Source organism: Vairimorpha ceranae, assembly GCF_000988165.1.
Source record: "Vairimorpha ceranae strain PA08 1199 chromosome Unknown NODE_9, whole genome shotgun sequence".
Taxonomy (NCBI): Eukaryota; Fungi; Microsporidia; family Nosematidae; genus Vairimorpha; species Vairimorpha ceranae.
The window spans coordinates 12,584-31,885 of NW_020169304.1; the positions used below are offsets into that span (position 1 = coordinate 12,584).

The following is a 19,302-nucleotide window of genomic DNA, read 5'->3' on the forward strand; positions in this document are numbered from 1 at the left end:
AATCATACAATTTATTAAAAATTAATAATATTTTAAATATTTCTCGTCCAATCTTCTAGTTTTAAATTTCTGTGCTTTTTCTTTAAGTTTATCACTGAGTGCATAAATAAACTTTCCTTTGTAAAGCTTTAAAACATTGTAATACATCAAAGTGCTTATAATATCTTCTACAGTAATGTGAGTTGCTTTAGATATTTCATCAACAGACGAGTTATTATTTTCTACTAAAAAATCTACAATAACATCCAACCAATATGCTCTGTAACTCAAAAGTCCTAAATCACTCAAAGGTTTTTCTGGGCCACTTATCAAATTGTCTTTTTTACTGAGCATATAAGAAAAGTCCATTAAAATTCTTCCATAGCCTTTTCTCTGTTCAAAAGGCAGAGTAAGAATACAAGCCAGATTATAGCCCATTTCTGATATTTTTTCTTTAGAAAAATATCCTACAATCGTATATCCATTATCGTCAATACGACACAATACATAAAATAAAAAGACATCAATGTCGTAATATAAAGATTTATGATCCAAAAATAATTTGGATAGTAAAGCAAGATTTCTACAAAATCTGGGTTCCGTATATCCATCCATCTCAAAAAAGCTTATTCCATTGTGTCTGTATATTTCACGTCCTGGCGGATGTTCTGTCTCACATTCTGTACAATGTTGAGTGTAAACATCTTTATGTTTAAAATAGTACAGACACTTTTCACAAATATAAACAATATCAGTGTCAGTTATCCACTTGGGATAGGGAGAAAAATACCAGGGTTCTACAAGATATTTCCCAAACTGTATCTGTTTAATATTTTTTATTTTATATTCTTCATCTTTGACTTTAACATTTTCCTTTTCATCATCAATGCTATTTAAATCTATGGACTTTTTTTGCGCATCCTCAATTTTCTTTTTCTTTTTTGGTATTTCTATTTTTGTAACGTCATTTAAGCATAAAAATGTATGAGGAATCCATTCATCAAGTCTTCTGTTCAAATCTATGTAATGTACATAAAATTCTAATACATCCTCTCTATGACGAATACCTAGTATCTCGGCCTTTTGCTGAACTATTGTGTTTGGTTTTTGCACAAATAATTTGTATCCGATTTTGATATCATTTGGATCCATAAGGAGTTAAAAAATATAAAATAAATAGTAACTTTCATGTTGTTTCAAAATAAAAGATGTATAAAAGGTTATACAACATTCAAAAAAAATAATACATACAATTTAAAACGACTTATAAAATCTTTTGTATAACATTATTTTTTTATTTTTGATACATTAAAAACAACACGTAAATACAAAATATTTATTTTTATTCTTCTTGTTATTGATTCTATCAATTTACTCCTTTTTATATAACTGGTTGTCTAGTAGTATAGCATTATCTTGTAGCATCTGTTTTTAATTTTCATTAATCATTATTAAGATACTGTTTTAATTACTTGTGAAAATATTTGAAAAAGCATCTCATACTGTAATTAACGTAAAATATAAAACTTATTTTATTAAATGTTCATAAATCTCCATAACGTGGTAAGATAAAATCATTGACATATTTGACATTTGGTGTTGTCTTAACTTCAAAACAGTACTATAAACTGCTTTATTTTTCTATTTTAATTGTCATTTTAATTATTTTTACTGATTTAAAAAATATCTAATTACTTTTTTTCGAACTTTTTATTTATTCACAAACAAACAAATTGTTTTTTATATTTAAAAATTTTTAAAGGTTTTATTTGGTTTAATCTATTTACCCTTTAATGGTTCAAAAAATAAAAAACTTTATAAGAGAAAATAACAATATAGTATTACTTGTATGTGATTATTATCAGACAAAGCAGATTCCCCCAAAAATGACTAGTTTAAAAAATAATTTAGCTTTATTTCCTGTTGCAAATGTTCCTCTGATAGATTATATTATAAATTCTTTAATTTCCAAGTCTCTTACAAACATTATTCTTTGTGGAAACCATTTAGAAAAAATTACAGAACATGTATCTCAGATATTTAAAAAAAGAATTAATTTTACGTGTATTTCTGGAGAAGTAAATTTTGGTGAAATATTAAGGAGCATAAATGATAGTTGTTACGATCTTAAAGATTTTATTGTTTTATATGCAAATCATTATACCAATTTTGATATAAATCTACTATTTGAGGTACATAAACAAAATCAGAATTTGGTTACCTTTTTTATCCATAAAAATTTCTCTAATTCACAAGTTAGATATTTGTACGGTACGCGGGATAAATGTATTGTATTTTTTGAGAAATGCATAAATGATAAATTTAATATGAAAAATATTTTTAATTGCATAAAAAAATATAAAACAGTAGAATTTAACTTTGAAGGTAGTTCTCCAAACATGGCAATAATTTCTCCTGGTGTTGTGCAAAATTTTGTAGAAAATTTTGATTTTACTTCTATGTGTGACTTTTTAGAATCTATTCTGGCTTTTAATCCCTTTGAGTCTAAAATTGGATTTTATGAGGCCTCACATAATTATCTTCCCTCTTTTACTAAAATTTATAGTAAAGAAATATTAACATTATATGACTATTTCAAGTTTAATGAAGATATTATTAAATCTAAAATAGAAGACATTTCTCAATACATTCAAAATACAAATATAGTAATTTTTGAAGGAAGTTATTTGCTTAATTTACCTAAAGGATTGTCTTTTAATAAAACAGAAAATACAATATTGGGATGTAATAATAAATTAGATAAAGAATTTTATATTAAAAATTCAGCAGTTGGTAGTAGATGTAAAATATCTGGAAATCTTAAAAGTTGTATAGTTTGGGATGACATTGACATCTCAGAAGATTTAGAAGAAATTATTATTTTTGAAAATAATAATAAATTTAATGTACATTATTTAGAAGAGGAATTCGAAATTGAGGAGGAAAGTTTTGAAAAGGGGAATTTCTTTGATGATGTTGTGAATTATTTAGATGGCATAGATTTACAAACAGATTTTGAAAGTATTATAAGACAGGTAAATCTTTTTAAAATAGTTTGGAATGCTTCTAATAGAGATTTTATTGAAGCGTTTGCTATGTTTTTAGTTAATTATATTGATAAGAATGATATTGAGACATCAACTATTAATGCCTCTATTTTTTTTCCTTTGATAAGTGAGTGTCTTTTTACTGTAGAAGATCAAGAAGTTCTACTGTCTATTTTATATGATTTATTATTAGAAAATGATATAGAATTTAGAAAAGAAGTATTTTTTAGATATGGATATTTACTTATTGAAGATGGAATAATATTAAAAAGCGTATTAAAACAATATTCTAAAAGAATAAAAAAAGGTACGTTCTAATAAAAAATACAATAAACTTGGTTGTGGTCGACATTTTTTGTGATTTTAAAGATTTTTTAATTAATTGCCTTTTTGAAGTGTAGACTTTTTAGGTCTTTTTTGTTTTTAAGAAATACACTAAATTTAATTATAAAATATTAGTTTATTTTTTAAATTTACAACAAACACTTATAAATTTTTAATTAAACTCGAAAGATTTATTTTTATAATAATCTTATAAATGGAACAATAACAGGCATCATTAAAGATAAAATCATTGATAAATTATAAACACGAAATATTTTTTGATTACTTATTAACAAATTGGCGTATTCATTGTCTATTTCTTTATCCATGGGATATATTCCATGTAAAATTAATGTTTCTAATTTGTAATTAGAAATACCTTGTAATATTATATCTCTAATAAAATATTTATAGTGATGAAGTATTAAAATTAACAATACAAAACCATAAGCTATTTTTTCCTTTACCATATAAAGGGATTAAAAAGAAATATTTTTGTGTATCACCTTTTTTCTCTTAATATTAAAAATAACAATTCATAATCACATTTGTCTATCTTATTAATGTAAACTAGATATTTTAAATACTCAAAAGATATGTTATTTTTATGTTTTATGACAAAATCAAGATCTTTCACAGTAAATGTATATTTCTTTTCTAGATTATGCTCATAAATTTTTTTTATCAATTGACAGTGAAAAATAATTAAATCTTCATTTTCATTTGTAAAAATTTTTTTATAAAAATTAAGACTTCTTTCATAATCAAATTTATATTTAAAATTTAACACTCTACAATCTTTTAACATATTTTTACTTCTGTTATATTCACTAATATAAATAAATTTATTATTAGATTTATCTTCGATTGCGTCATCAAATAGATCTATATTTTTTATAAGGTATAAATCATTGCCTGAATCAAGTAATTTTTTATAAATGTAATTATGATTTTTATCCCCAATGCTTATTATCTTTTTAAAAAAAATATTTTTTTCTAAGTAATAAACATAATCTTCTGTATTAGTTATTATCAAAATATTAGTATCATATTTAAAAATATCATTAATATCAAAATACAAACAAAATTTTTCTGATTTTTCTAACAATTTGTTTTCAGATAAATTACTGTCTTGCATAAAATTGTTTTTTACAAGAAAATCATTATAAACTTTGAATGATAATTGATATTTTTTATATAAAATTTTGTAAACATTATTAAGTTTTTCATAAAATTCTCTTAAATTTTCTAATTTTTTCAATTCTTCTCTAGCTTGATCTAAAATATTTTTAGATTCAATAATCTCTAATATATCTCCATTTACTATACTTTTTAATAAAGTATTTTGCATATTTTTTATGTCTACAGTACTTTTAACTGTAAATTGTTCAATTTTTTCTAGTTTGTATCCTATGCACTCATACAAACTGGATGTAGAATTTAATAAAACAATATTAAAATCTTTAGATTCTGTTTGAAATTTACACAATTTATATATTTCCTCATCATTTATTGCATCAGAAATAATAATATTTCTTTTAAATTTGTATATATTACTTATAATCTTCTTAAAATTAATATCCTTTACATTTGTATTTAAATAATTAGCATCAGTGTATTGTTTGGATAATATAACCTTATTATCAAATAAATTATCATAAATCAAATCTAAGGTAAACTCTTTAATAATCCAATTATTTTTTTCCTCTTCAATTTTAGAAATCAATAAATCATATTTTTCAATTTCCTTTTTTAAAAAAAGCATTTCTTGTTTTGTTTCTTCATACTCTTTATTTAATTCCTTGCATTCACTATTATACTTAGTTAGATTATTTTCTAATATTTCTAGTTTTATTTCATTTTCCTTTATAACATTCAAAGCAATTTTTCCATCGTCAAGCAACTTACTTATTTCATCTTCTAAAGGCTGTAATTCCTCTTTAATAAGTTTATATTCGTGTTTATTAATAATCCATTCATAAATTATAGAACAAACCTGTGATGACTTCTTAATTTCTTTTTCTTTGTCTACTAAAATATTTATATCTAAAATATTTGCTGTTGATGCGTCAATCAATGAATTTAAATCAAAAGATTTGAGAAAAACCAAAAGTTCTGACCACGATTTTTTTTTAAAATTATTTGATAAATCAAGTTCTTTCTCACTTGTAATTAAATTAAACAAAATATTAATAACATAATGAACTGTCTTTGGTGGATTGTTCATGCTCCTTAATTCTGCTATATTTTTCTTAGTGATCATGTTAATCTTGTTTGCGCTTTCTTTTAATTTAGATTCTCCTTCATTAAGCCGTTTTTTAACATATTCTTGCTTTTGTTTGATTTGATTATAAAAATTTAAATTCTCTTGCTTTTTATTTTCTAAAAATTTCTTTTCTGTGTTTATTTCCTCTTCAATTTTTTTTATATTAATAATTTTATCATTTAATTCATTATGGTATTTTTTTCTTAAAATATTATTATTTTTCAAAGTTTCTTTTTTTTCATGAGAAATTGCATGAAAATTTTGAATTTTCTTTTGGCCATCCAATAAAAATTTGTTAAACTTTGTAAGTTCTTTAAATGTTTTAACAGCAGTATTTATAAAGTCCATTAATTTAAACATATTAGGAAATGACAATAAATTAGTACCATATTTATCACTAATTTTAAGATTAGAGCTTATCATTTTATATGTCATGTTTTCTCGTTTAAATTTTATATCATCGATTGTCATTACATTTAATATTTCTTTTTCGTTTTGTATACAACATTTACATGGCTTTAAAGTTATATTTTTAATAAAATTATACTTTAAAATATTCTGACAATTATCGGATAAAATATCAATATTTTTTATAAATTCATCAAAATCAATTATAAATTTTGTACAAGAATATAATTTTATCGTAAAGTTTTCTTTTATAATTTTGTTACTAAGCAAATCTAATGAATTTGTTAAAATTGCAGTTACTGTGTTTGGAGGATAAATAATATCACAAGTCTGTTTAAAAACTTGAATAATATTAAGTTTATAATCTTTAAGTAACCAATTTTTACCTGATAAACGATCCCCTAGCAATATAAAATTTAATTTACAATCCACAAAAAACTTTATTGCTTTATTCAAGCACAAAGAATTAATGTCTTGTGTAAAAAAATCTACAAAACATTCCGTCAATGAGGTACACGCCATTATTTTAAAACATTCAAAATATTTTATTTTTCCTGATTTGTACAATTCATAAATCTCTTGTGGAATATACTTTTCTTCGTATTTTCCAGTTACCTGTAAATTTCTAAGTGAATCAGTTACCTCTTCAGTTTTATTAATATTAAATTCTAAAATTTTATTTTCTTTTAAATTAAAATATCTATTGTCTCTACTTTTAATAAAAAGTATGTTACAATTAATTCTAGCCTTATAATTTGTCTTTTGTAAATCATCTGTGCCATTATAGCTAATAAACAGCTTCATTGTCTGTTTTTTATCTTGAATTGTGCCAAATTCATACAGTTCTTTAATTTCTTGTTTTAATTGTTCACTCGCTTTTTCATATTCTTCTAAATAAATGTTTTTATGCTCAAAAAATTTTAAAGAATGTATTTCTCGGCAATTTAAATTTAAAACTTTACTATTTTTACCAATTAAGTTATTAAAAAAGTTTCTTTTACCAATTCCCATTTCACCTTGTAAAAATATAACATTATTTTTCTGCGATGTATAAATTAAATTTCGTACATTTTGAATAATAGAAGAGTATTCTATATTTTTGTTTGATAAATCTATATTGGTATATTTACTAATCTGCTTATAGTTATCTGTATGTTCAAAATAAATTGTAAAAACACGTGTAAGTGTGGCAGGTGTAATTTTTGAGATATCATTAGTTTCAAATATAAATTTTATATTTGGTCCTATTTTCAGAAGTTCTCCATTTTTCATGCACAATGTTTTGTTATCATCTAAAACAGAATTCAAATTTTCAATCCATTTACTATCTAGTATCATATCATAAATAATCCATAACTCTGAATCCTGATTTTCTTTTATTACATCGTAAAGAATTTTTTCGTCAAATTTATGAAAAAAATGAAAGTTGACATTTCGTTTTTTTATCATTTCTTTTAGTAATGTTGACTTGCCTGTAAGACTTTGGCCGTATAATAATATTCCAGTACTATTAGAAGTTCCAAATTCAAAAAGGTCATAATGCGATAAATTAGTAATAAAGCTTTTTAAAAGAAGCTTATCTTTGGTGTTAAATATTGCATAATAATATGTAAGTAAATTTGTGGTACTATTGTCATCACCCAAGTTAAATAGAATAGTATTAAGAGCCCTTAATGAAAAATTATAATGTGGTAAACCACTATGTTTTCTTTTTAAATCATTAAAAAGATTAATAATTTCTTTACTGAAATATATTTCTAAGATATCATCAATATTGGGATCATCAACACGAATCTCTGTAAAAAGAGCTTTAAGTGTTGTAGGTAATTTATTTCTGCCAAGATATCCAAGATTTAATGTCATGAAAAATTTTATCTCATTTGTATTTTCAGTGATCAAATCACTTAATTTACTCATTACATTATCGCTCAATCTATTGCATTCGTCTAAACACAAATACCACCCATTTATTTTACAGCCTAAAATAATATTTTGTAATAAATTTATATCTAATTGTTCGCTACAACAGAAAACGTATAATGGTTTCCCTATTGAACGACAGTAGTATTTAATTGTTTCGGTTTTCCCTGTACTACTTTCTCCGTACAAAATACATCCAGAATTGTAAATTAGACTGAGCGAAATTTTATTAAAAATTGTATTAGTCAATTCAGTATAAATAATACTTGTAGGTGGATGATATATTAAATTGTATATATTTTTTTGTAAACTTTTTGTATATAAATACATTTTGTCTATTTGCATGTCTATATCAGGTTTTGGATAAAGAAGTCTAAAATCATCACTGTATTTTTGTTCATGCTTTTTTAAAAATTGAATTTTGATTGTATTGTTATATTTTAATCCACTAAAATACATATATTCGTTAATAAAATCGTCAATAAAAGAAATATTGTCAGGTATGTTATTTGCACTTGACTTAAATTTGTCAACATTTAGTATTTTATATCTTTTTATAAAATATTCGTATAATTTTTCTTGAAGTTTTGATTTAAATAATAAAAAATAATTTTTAAAATCTTCAGGTGTTTTATACTTTTGAATTTGCTCTATTTTTTCTTTAAAATATATTTTTTCATTTTTACTTTCAAATCCAATGCACACATTATCTCTATATAAAATTTTATCTAGATTAAAGACACTTTTAAAAATATCATCAATAAATATTTTTCCATTTATAAAATTAATAATATCTTTATTAGGTACAAAGTACAAATCTATGATTAACACTTTTAAATGACTTATTTCGCTTTCTATTAAGTCTTGATAACTTTTGTTCTGTTTTATTATTTCATCTACTACAAGTTGTTTAAAAGATTTTTCTGTTAAAATCTGTATTAACATATTATAACTTTCAATGTCAGCGTATTTTATGATATTTTTTATCAATAGAATAATATTATTGTTTTTGTAGATAAGATCGTTAATATCTTCTCTAATAACATTACAAAGCTCTTTGTATTCAAGTAAAATGTCTATTGAGTTGATATCTGCCAAGCAATCATTTAATATTTTATTATTCGAATTTCCAGCAGAAAAAAGTTTATGTCTTTGTTCAAAATCAATAATAGAATCATTTTCTTTATCAAAATAATATAAATTTGAGATCATAAGTTTGAGATTTTTTATTTTTCTATTTATATCGTCAGATAAAATTGCTTTTTTCAAAACATTCTCAAGATCTAATTCCGAATTATTATGCAAAATATCGGCAAAATTGACAAATTTCTTTGTAAAATCTTTATATAAACTTATTTTTTTAATTAGCGCAAGTTTAGAAGTAAATTTATAGTCATCCAATGCATTATCAATTAAAAATTGTAATTTATCTACATGGCTGGTACTTGTAAAGTGATATTTAATAAAGCGTAAATATTTAAGTGATTTTTTATATAAATCTATATTATTTGGTTTTTTTTGATAAGAAACATAATTGACAAACTTTTCTATCTTAATTTGTCGTACTAAGGATTTTTTATATTCTAAATATCTAATCTTGAAACTTTTTATATCAAAATCAAAGTCTTTTTGCATCAAAAATTTGTAAAAATTCTCTTTTAAGTTCTGTATATGGTCAACAATAAATACTTTACTTTCTATTTCTGGAACATTGTAGTTTAATTTTTTTTTATAAAAAAGCTTATTAATTTTAAATACTTGCCATGACATTTTTATATCAAAAAAAGGATCAGTTTTACACTTTTCTATATTAGAATCATAATAATCTTTTAATCTTTGTTTAATGCACTGCTTTATAAGTGGAATTTTAATTTTTACAATTTTTGAACCTTTTTTTATGATTTTTTTATATGATTTATAAATTTCAATCTTTTTGCTAATAGACAGATTTGTAGTAATCTTGTCTTTGTAACATTTAAAAAAGCAAGATATTTCATATGCACTCTTAAGCAGCGTATCTATTATTTCTGATGCTTTATCAATAAATAAATCTCTACTAAAAAATATATCGGATATTATTTTAAAAATATTATGCACTTCTTCTTCTGTATTAATTTTTAAGCAGTATTTTGCACTGTTTAAAATATTTGTAAGGTATCGATTTGCTATACGATAATTTTTACAAATAACTAAATTGTCTTCTAAAAATTGCTTTTCATTATAAATTTTCCCTTCTTCGTATTTTAATGTCGTTAATCTATTATTAAATATTTTAGTTGACAACTTCTTAACATGATATTCCAACTCATCAATAAAAGTTATTTTAATTAAATATTTAATTTTAAGATTTATAATCTTTTGAAGTATTTTAAAAATTTTATCAATTTCTATGTAAAACATATCATATTCCGCGTTTGTGATATTATGTGACATATCAACAAAAATCGTTAAAATTTTGTGTGTTTTTAATATAAAATCTAAAATTTCTTGTGTATCTTTAGTGTATAAATTTTTTTTGCATAAATTTAGAAATTTAAAAAACTTTGTATCTCTATTTACATATAATTTATATTCCATTGTAAACACCATCTTCTCATTAAGAATATGTGTCAACATCTTTAAGAAATCATGTTTCTTATTTTTTGAAATAATTTCAAGTTCACAAATTTTAGATTTTAAATCATTTACGAATATATTAGATTCTTCTCTAAAAAAAAGTTCTACTATTTCTTTAATATTTTGTATGTATTCATTTAGATAAAATATTTTGTTATTATCAAAAGTTAAAAATTTACAAATTTTGTCATAAACTGTAATGCGTTCTTCTGACGTAGACTCGGAAAATTTGGAATATGACAAAAAAACAGAAAATTGTTTCATAATTTCAACTTTTTCTTTAAATGACTTACAAAAATTAAACTGTTTTTTAAACTCTATTGCTAAAAATTCTAAATTAGATTGAACATTTTGTGTCTTTGCAATAGATTCATTTAGAGAATATTTTTTTGCAATGTTTTTTAATGCAAAATAGATTTCATAATTTTTAATCTTTTCTCTAAAAATATTTATCTCATTTTCATCAATTGTATAAAGAAAGCTTTTCTCTACAATTAAATTTATTAATTTTTTGTAATACAATATTTTATTAATATCGCATTCTGAATATCCTAATATGTGTACAATATTTAAATGAATCTCAATATTATAGGTATTGTAATAAATAACTGATTCATATATTTCTTTAGGACTTTTCAATGATAAAATGTATTCTACACAATAACTATTATAAAAAATTTCTTCTAAATTATGTAAAATCTGATGTTGTCGTAATGATGCAAAATCTAACCTATTTAGAATACCTTGATATATCTCCGAGTTAAAAAATATTATAAGATATCCTAGATCAATAAGTTTTAAATCATCACGTTTATGTATATCTTCCAGTTGATTTTTTATAGAACAACTTTCAAATTGAAGTAACTTTTCTTGGTTGTTTAAATAAGCTTTTGATATTTTGATAGAAATAAATGCTTCTGAAAGTACTTTATATTTAAGACAATGTAGAAGGTTACTATTTTCTTTGCATAAAAAAAGCATTTCTAAAAAAGATTTTTTCGATAGATCTTCAGTGTAATAACTTTTCTTTTGTAGACAAGATGCAGCCTTAATTATTTCTTTAAAAGCTTTGTAATTTAAATTTTCCATTTTAGGGTAAAAAATAAAAATGTTCAAGAAAATAAACATCAAGCATAATTATGCTTAAAATTTAAATTTGTATTTTTTATAAGAACTTTGTTTGTTCGAAAATACATCTACATAAAATTTCCTATAACCAACAACTTTATTTTAAGATTTGTTAATTTTTTAGAAATCTTTACCTCTTCTAATCTGTTACTATATTTAAATATTTATAGAATCTTGTTTCTCAAAAATTAAATATTTAATAAATATTTAATAAACATTTTTGTACATTGCACAGTTAAAAATGCAATATGCAAAACATTATTTTAAAAGATTTAATGATCCAAAAGAAATTAATGTAAAAGTAAAAATTTTATTCTTTAACTCTTTGTTGTACTCTTGACCTATTTTCAAACACATTTTTGATAGCACTTTTTTTTTCAGAGGACATATTCGAAATTACAAGAGCACAAATACTAGTGTTAAAAGAAGAAGATTTAAAAATGTTATCAATATAAGCATATGGATCCCAATAATCTAAAACAGAAGAAAAATAAATATCTTCTTCCAAATAAAAATCGTCTTTTAAGTCATTATATTCTTCTGAATATTCACCATCTGTATATTCTTCATCCAATTCATTGTCTTCTTCTTTATCACTTTTAGCCATAAGTTTATTTCTTGCATCAATAGCATCAGGAAGGCTGCAAAAGACTGTAAAAAAGCAGTTAGAAATTTGTTTAATGTCGCATCTTATTTGAATATCAGACTGTGGGATACTAAAAAGTTTACCTAAAAATCTAATCACAATTTTTTTATCGTGTACTCTTTTGAATTGTTTCCTTTTGTCGCACATTAAAAAGAAAAACATTTCATCAAAATTTCTTAGCTTAAGAATATTATATGTATCAAACGGTCTTATAACAAAACAATTCATTATCAATTCTATTCCAAAAATAATAGCAGAAGTACTTTCATCTAATTTTGTTAGATTTTCAGTTACTAATTCAAGAATTGCAGCCAATTTATCAGGAAATGCCGTAAAGAATTGTTCTCCAATGTTTAGTAACAAAGATTCAATAATTTTACAGCCCGTTATAAAACTTTCATCATAAATATAACCTTCTTCATCTGCAACACAAAGATTTACAAAAATTGTAAAAAATTTATCAATAAAAAATTGGTTTAGTAACTTTTCCTTGCCATTACAAATTGCATTATCAATAATTTCTGATATTTCTTGAGAATACGGCAAAATAATATCTTTAGTATCAAGATTAAGAATTAAACACAACAACTTTTCCATAGAATCATCAAAAGTAGTAATAGAATAAAAAAAGCAATTAATGATGTCTAATACTTCCTGATAATAATCTTCTTGATTTTCAAGTAAAACGAGCTCTAAAACATCGTAAAAATTTTTAAACAAATCAAATGTTAACTGGGCAGGAAGATTTTCTGTACTAATAACAGTTTCTACATTACGAAAAAATCCTGAAATTACCATAATTCTATTTTCCGATTCCGTCTGTTCATCAGCTAAATGTGATTTTATAAGATTACCCATCGAACTAACCAATTTTGGTGCAAAAAAAGTTACTTCGTCTGTAAAGGACTGCATAATATTATCTAAAAGATATGTCAAAGGCTCAATGTCATAACTTTTACTTAACGTTAATATACTTTCGACAAGTTCACCTATATAATTTATGACATAATTTGCCAATTCTTTATTGCTAATAAAAAAATTCATTGCCAATGTTGAGTCTACACTCAATATAGGATGCCTTCCTCTGACTATTGTCATAACATTAGATATTGCATCTAAAACATTCTGATTTAAAGTTACTTTTTCTTCTACAGATGACAAAAAATAACAGGCCTGCGATTTTAAAATAGGAATGCCATACTTTAAATCATAAAAAACATAATTAAATAAAATATTTTCAAATAATGCTTTTGATGCTTTAAATAATGTATGAGAAACATGACTCATTAAAAAATAAACTCCATAGCTTCTTTTATGATTTTTTTCTGTAGGATTATTTTTTGCATCTTCCAAAATATGAATAAAAAACTGAAAAAGCCAATCCATCGCTGCACCATTATGTTTTAAAGATTTTATAATTTCACTAAAAAGTGAACCGCATTCATTTCTAAGATCACATTCAAGGTAATGATATTTTTGTCTTATATACCTTTCTGGGTCATTTTCGAAACAATTTTCTTCATTATCATCAAATTCATGTACAGCCAAAATATATTCTGTAATAATAAAAATAAGATCTTTACTCATATATTTATAAGTATCTTTATCTGATGCACAAAGGGTCAAAAAACATACTGTATTTAATTCAATAGGTTCAGATTTGTAACCGAGATTATCTACCATTAATTGCGCCAAAAACACTTCATAAATATACGTAAATCTTTGTGGTTCTGTAATAAATTTTGAAAGCTTTTCATTTTTATAAAACTTTTTAATGCCTTTATTACATGCTTTATAAAGAAAATGTGAAACCCACTTTTTCATTTTCATAAAGTATTTATCGGAATTATTTTGCATCTTTAAGATTTCAGTACTAAAATTAATGACATAAGAAAAAACATCTAATCGCTGTAAAAAATTTGGAACAGAATAATAGTTATAAGATTTCGAAATAAATTTCATAATTTCTTTTGCTGTTTTAAAATCATTTTTAGAAACAAATGGATATAAAGTGGAAACTAATTCTTCGCCAGATTTTTCGTAAATTAAATTTAAAATGTCTTCTAGATTATAAATAATTTTTTTGCCATAAAAAATATGTCCTATTATATTTAAAGCAATAGAAAAGCGTAATAATTCATTCGACTTAATCATATCAGAAACTTTAGAAAGAAATTCTTGTACAACCTGGGGCGACTCATAATCAAAAAAATGTACTAAGATCTTATTGTAAGAAACATTATTAATTTCATCTGCTGAAATATAAAAATCAATAAGATTACTAATAATAAAGTTTTTAGATGATTCAAATTCTTGATTTGACCACTCACTTATTACTGAACTCTTAAAATAAATAGAAGATGTTTTTTTTACAATTATGTTAGAATCCTTCATTAAAGTGGTTGGTAAGGACGTAAGAAATTTATAATCTTTTTGTAGTTGTGCTAATCTTACCTCAGATTTTGTTCTAATGTTAATATCTGGGTTTAATGTATTGATAAAAATTTCTTTGATTTCGGGATTCATAAGGGCTTTAAAATTTTAAATTTTAAAAAATAATTTTTGAAATCTTGACATTAAATACAAAAACATTTTTAAACGTAAACTTCCTTTTTAAGACATAGTAGTGCGCATAGCGTGAAATGGTTTTTTGTAATAAAGAGCCTTTAAAAAACAATAAGAATATAATTATGCAAATGACATATTTTATTAAATATAAATTGATATAAATTAACATCTTATTTATTACATTTCTGAATTGTATTTAATTACAAATACAACTACTTTTAATTTTAAAATCGTCTATAAATATTGTAAAATAATAAATTGATTTTATTGATTCACGTTCTTCCGTATGAATTCAGAAAATGAAAATGGTAAATCTTCAGGGCTATCAAGTTCCTCTCTTGAAATTCTAAAAATTGGTTGAAAATTATCCGAAAAATTATTTTGTTTATTTGTATCATTTTTTGAAGAGTTTATTGTTTTATTTTCCATGGTAAATGTTACATCTTTTTTTTTCATACTACCCCTTTTAATGAATCAGCTTTTCATAGAAACTGAAAAAATTCAAGATCCACGAGAAGGCAAACTACAAGTTATCTCAAACATTGATACATGTGTAAAAATATCTGAAATTTTAGAACCTACATTGGGACCTTATGGCATGGATAAATTATTTACAGGTGAGAATTTTCTTATTACAAATGATGGTGCTACTATTCTAAAAAAGTTAAATATTGTACATCCCGTTGGGGACTTTTTTGTTAAAATGTCAGAATCACAAGATAATGAAATAGGAGATGGTACTACAAGTGTAGTTATACAAGCAGCTGCCATTTTAAATATGCTTAAACCATTAATTAAAGAAGGTTTACCACTTGATGAAATTTATGAAGAGTTACATAAAATAAAGAATCTCTGTCTTAAAGAACTAGAACATTATAAAATTGAATTTTCTGATGATCTTCTTCTTAGCTTAGCAGAGACTTCTATTAATTCTAAGAACATTAGAAACGTGAAAAAACAGTTTTCAAAAATGATTCTTAGTGCTGTACAAAATGTTAATGGTGATTTAAAAATGATAGGCATTAATAAAATTCCGGGTGGAAGTATTTCTGATTCTGTTCTTGTTAATGGTATAGCTTTTGAAAAATGTTTTACATATGCTGGATATGAACAACAACCTAAGAAAATTTTGAATCCTAAAATTTGTTGTATTAATGTTGAGCTTGAATGGAAAGCCGAACGAGAAAATGCAGAAATGAAAATTGAAAGCATTAATGAATATAAAAAGGTTGTTAATACTGAATGGAATTTGATAAAAGAAAAATTAGATTCGATTATTGAATCTGGAGCAAATGTTGTTTTAAGCTCTTTACCAATAGGAGATTATGCTACACAATATTTTGCAAAAAATAATATTTTTTGTGCAGGACGCGTATCTAAAGACGATCTTTTGCGTGTTACAAGTGCATTTGGCGGAGTTATAGTAAGTAGTACTAATTATTTAAACAATTGTTTAGGTACATGCGCTGTATTTGAAGAACGCCAAATTGGCAAAGAAAGGTTTAATTATTTTGAAGGAAAGAATGCTAATGCTTGTACTTTGATATTGAGAGGGCCTGGTATTGAAGTATTGAATGAGGTAGAAAGAAGTGTTAATGATGCACTTAATGTTATTAAGGTTGCTATTAAGCACAAAGAAGTTGTTACTGGTGGTGGATCTGTTGAAATGAGACTTTCTAAATTTTTAAAAGAAATTTCTGTGAAATACAAAGATAAAAAGTATTTTATTTGCAAGGCAATATCTCAGAGCTTTGAAAAGATACCCTTTGTTTTGGCAAATAACTTTGGTTTGGATACCACATTAACAATCCCACTTTTAAGAAAAAGTTTTAAGAACGAAAAATATACTTCAGGATTGGGCATTAGAGGTGTGACAGATATGCAAAAACAAGCAGTTTTTGAGCCTTTGCAAACCAAAATTAACATTATAAAAACCGCATTTGATGTTGCGGCTACAATAATTACTATTGATTCTACTATAGTTTAATTAAATTTAATTTATTTTTTATATTTACAGAAGTTTTGTTTACGTTTCTATAAAAAAATTAATATATTTTGTTACTTTTAGTTCTTCAAACACATAGCACTATAAAAATACATTTAACTTTTTATCTAAAAATAAGATATTTTTATAAATAAAATTTTAAATACAGCTTACTTACAAATAAATTTGTTTTTTCGCATTACTTTAAAATCAAAAATTCTTATAAATATTTTCTACATTTTATGCAACCCATGAAATTGGAAGAAGGAACAGTAGAAGTTTTGTTTAATAATCAAAATGAACATCCACTTTTTAATAAGCCTGTTTTACAAGTACTTATGTGTCAAAAAGTAAATCATAAAGAAGGTGAAAAACTTAGATACAGAGCTTATTTATCTGATGGTTTACATTATATAAGAGCAGTTTTTGGTTCAGAATTGACACCTCTCCTTGAGACAAATCAGATCGAAAAATATTCTTTAGTTAAACTTGATAGTTTTATTTTTAGACTTATTAAGGGAAATGCATACATTTACATTTATTCACTTGCAGGTTACGAAAATTGTAATGTAGAAATTGGTAACCCAACGCCTATATATTCGGATGGATCGAATCGTACTGACACTAATAAGCAAAAAGTTAATGAAGATGAGACACCTAAAAAAAGTAAGGTAGCTAAATCAGTTGAAAATAAGCAAACAGAAGATCCAAATAAGTATACACAAATAAATTCAATTAACCCTTTTTGTAACAAATGGATTATAAAAGGGAGAATTGTTCTTAAAAGTGATATCAGAAAATTTTCGAATAAAAAAGGCGAAGGAAAGCTTTTTAGTTTTGAAATTGCGGACGATTCTGGACAAATAAAAGTAGTTGCTTTTTCAGAATCAGTGGATATTTTTTATCCAATTATCGAGATAGGTCGGGTTTATACTATCCAGAAAGGAGAAATAAAAATGTCTAAAAAAACATTTTCGAATAATAACAATGATTATGAAATACAACTTGATGTTAACTCTGAAATAAAAAAGGTTGAAGATAACGAGACACCAAAGTTCTTTTTTAATTTTGTAAAAATTAAAGATATTACATCAAGTAATGCGCCTATTGATATTGTTGGTATAGTTAAAGAAGCTGGTGAAGCAGTTTCTTTTATTGTTAAAGCTACACAAAAAGAGTCATTACGTAGAAATATTACTTTGATCGATGAAACGGGAAGTATTAGAGCTACTTTTTGGGGAGCAAAAGCCGAGGAAGAAATTGAAGTTGATTCTGTCTTAGCGATAAAGAGTATTAAAGTGTCTGATTTTGGAGGAGTAAGTCTGTCATCAATTCATACCTCGCAAATTCATAAGAATCCAGATATTTCAGAATCTCATTCTTTGTTGGGTTGGTATAACACCGAAGGTAAAAATGTTAAAATAGACTTGCCTGAACGAGATCTTAAAATTTTTAATATTAGTGATGTAAAAAATCAAGAAATGCCTTATTCGGCTGTACGTGCTACCTTAATGTTTATTAAAGAAGATAATCTTATGTATGACTCTTGCAAAGAAGAAAATTGTACGAAAAAGGTTTATAAAAATGAATTTGGTGAATATAGATGTGAGAAATGTGACAAAAATTCTTATGAGTGTACACATAGATATCTTATACATGCTAATATTAGTGACTCTACTGGACAATTGTGGGCTACTTTATTTAATGATCAGGCGATATTACTTTTAGGAATGTCTGCTTCAGATTTTAGAGAGATGGCTGATAATGATCCAAATCAGTCTCAAATGTTTATTAAAAAATTTTTGTACAGAGAATATATCATCAAGCTTAGATCTAGACAAGATAATTACAATGATGAAATTAAGATGAGACATAATATTAGTGAAATAAGAGAAGTTAATTACAAAGAAGAAACGAAGAAGGAAATTTTATATGTTGAAAAATTGCTGAGAGAAAGCAATTAAATAATTTATTTTTATATTCTTTCTTCTTATATATTGATTTAAATATTGTTTATATTTAATTTATAAAAGTAAAATTTTTAAAAAATATTTCCCCATAAATTTTCGTTCTTTTTTATTTATTTTTAAAGTTGATGTTTTTTCTTGTAAAAATAAAATAGAAAGTTTATTGTTAAAAAATGAGAAACAGCAAAAAAAGAAAACCACCAAGCCATCAAAAATTCCACTGTAAAAATAAAACATCAATATTGCACTTACACGCCAGCATACCTTTACGGCCTTGCTTATAGGAGAAAAGAGCGCTCTCTAAGGATACAGAATCCTCGGTCTACTTAAAGACCATCTCTCATATTAAGTGAATGTACAGAACAACATAACTCAAGAAGTTAATGAACTTTTAATAATTATAAATAAAAGACCATTCAAAATCTTGGTTTATAACGTAAATTACAAAT

The 19,302-nt window shown here is 24.1% G+C and overlaps 8 protein-coding genes across 8 annotated transcripts; 3 read left to right on the forward strand and 5 right to left on the reverse strand.

Moving 5' to 3' along the window:
• Window positions 1-21: 21 nt before the first annotated feature.
• AAJ76_900013714 (histone acetyltransferase) lies at window positions 22-1,131 on the reverse strand (the record flags this gene model as incomplete). Its single annotated transcript, XM_024476581.1, has 1 exon — window positions 22-1,131. The coding sequence occupies one exon, from the start codon at window positions 1,129-1,131 to the stop codon at window positions 22-24; it is 1,110 nt and encodes a 369-aa protein (XP_024331652.1).
• Window positions 1,132-1,772: 641 nt separating this feature from the next.
• AAJ76_900014356 (translation initiation factor eif-2b subunit epsilon) lies at window positions 1,773-3,344 on the forward strand (the record flags this gene model as incomplete). Its single annotated transcript, XM_024476582.1, has 1 exon — window positions 1,773-3,344. One exon carries the CDS (start codon window positions 1,773-1,775, stop codon window positions 3,342-3,344), a length of 1,572 nt encoding a protein of 523 aa, XP_024331653.1.
• Window positions 3,345-3,547: 203 nt separating this feature from the next.
• On the reverse strand, window positions 3,548-3,820 carry AAJ76_900016403 (hypothetical protein; the record flags this gene model as incomplete). Its single annotated transcript, XM_024476583.1, has 1 exon — window positions 3,548-3,820. The coding sequence occupies one exon, from the start codon at window positions 3,818-3,820 to the stop codon at window positions 3,548-3,550; it is 273 nt and encodes a 90-aa protein (XP_024331654.1).
• A 32-nt stretch (window positions 3,821-3,852) lies between these two features.
• Window positions 3,853-11,649, reverse strand: AAJ76_900024232 (dynein heavy chain; the record flags this gene model as incomplete). Its single annotated transcript, XM_024476584.1, has 1 exon — window positions 3,853-11,649. The coding sequence occupies one exon, from the start codon at window positions 11,647-11,649 to the stop codon at window positions 3,853-3,855; it is 7,797 nt and encodes a 2,598-aa protein (XP_024331655.1).
• A 349-nt stretch (window positions 11,650-11,998) lies between these two features.
• AAJ76_900027443 (nonsense-mediated mrna decay protein 5) lies at window positions 11,999-14,860 on the reverse strand (the record flags this gene model as incomplete). The annotated part of the gene is made up of 1 exon (XM_024476585.1): window positions 11,999-14,860. One exon carries the CDS (start codon window positions 14,858-14,860, stop codon window positions 11,999-12,001), a length of 2,862 nt encoding a protein of 953 aa, XP_024331656.1.
• A 306-nt stretch (window positions 14,861-15,166) lies between these two features.
• Window positions 15,167-15,358, reverse strand: AAJ76_900027941 (hypothetical protein; the record flags this gene model as incomplete). The annotated part of the gene is made up of 1 exon (XM_024476586.1): window positions 15,167-15,358. The coding sequence occupies one exon, from the start codon at window positions 15,356-15,358 to the stop codon at window positions 15,167-15,169; it is 192 nt and encodes a 63-aa protein (XP_024331657.1).
• Window positions 15,359-15,371: 13 nt separating this feature from the next.
• AAJ76_900027955 (t-complex protein 1 subunit eta) lies at window positions 15,372-16,889 on the forward strand (the record flags this gene model as incomplete). The annotated part of the gene is made up of 1 exon (XM_024476587.1): window positions 15,372-16,889. One exon carries the CDS (start codon window positions 15,372-15,374, stop codon window positions 16,887-16,889), a length of 1,518 nt encoding a protein of 505 aa, XP_024331658.1.
• A 248-nt stretch (window positions 16,890-17,137) lies between these two features.
• AAJ76_900029721 (dna replication factor a protein 1) lies at window positions 17,138-18,850 on the forward strand (the record flags this gene model as incomplete). Its single annotated transcript, XM_024476588.1, has 1 exon — window positions 17,138-18,850. The coding sequence occupies one exon, from the start codon at window positions 17,138-17,140 to the stop codon at window positions 18,848-18,850; it is 1,713 nt and encodes a 570-aa protein (XP_024331659.1).
• Window positions 18,851-19,302: the final 452 nt, after the last annotated feature.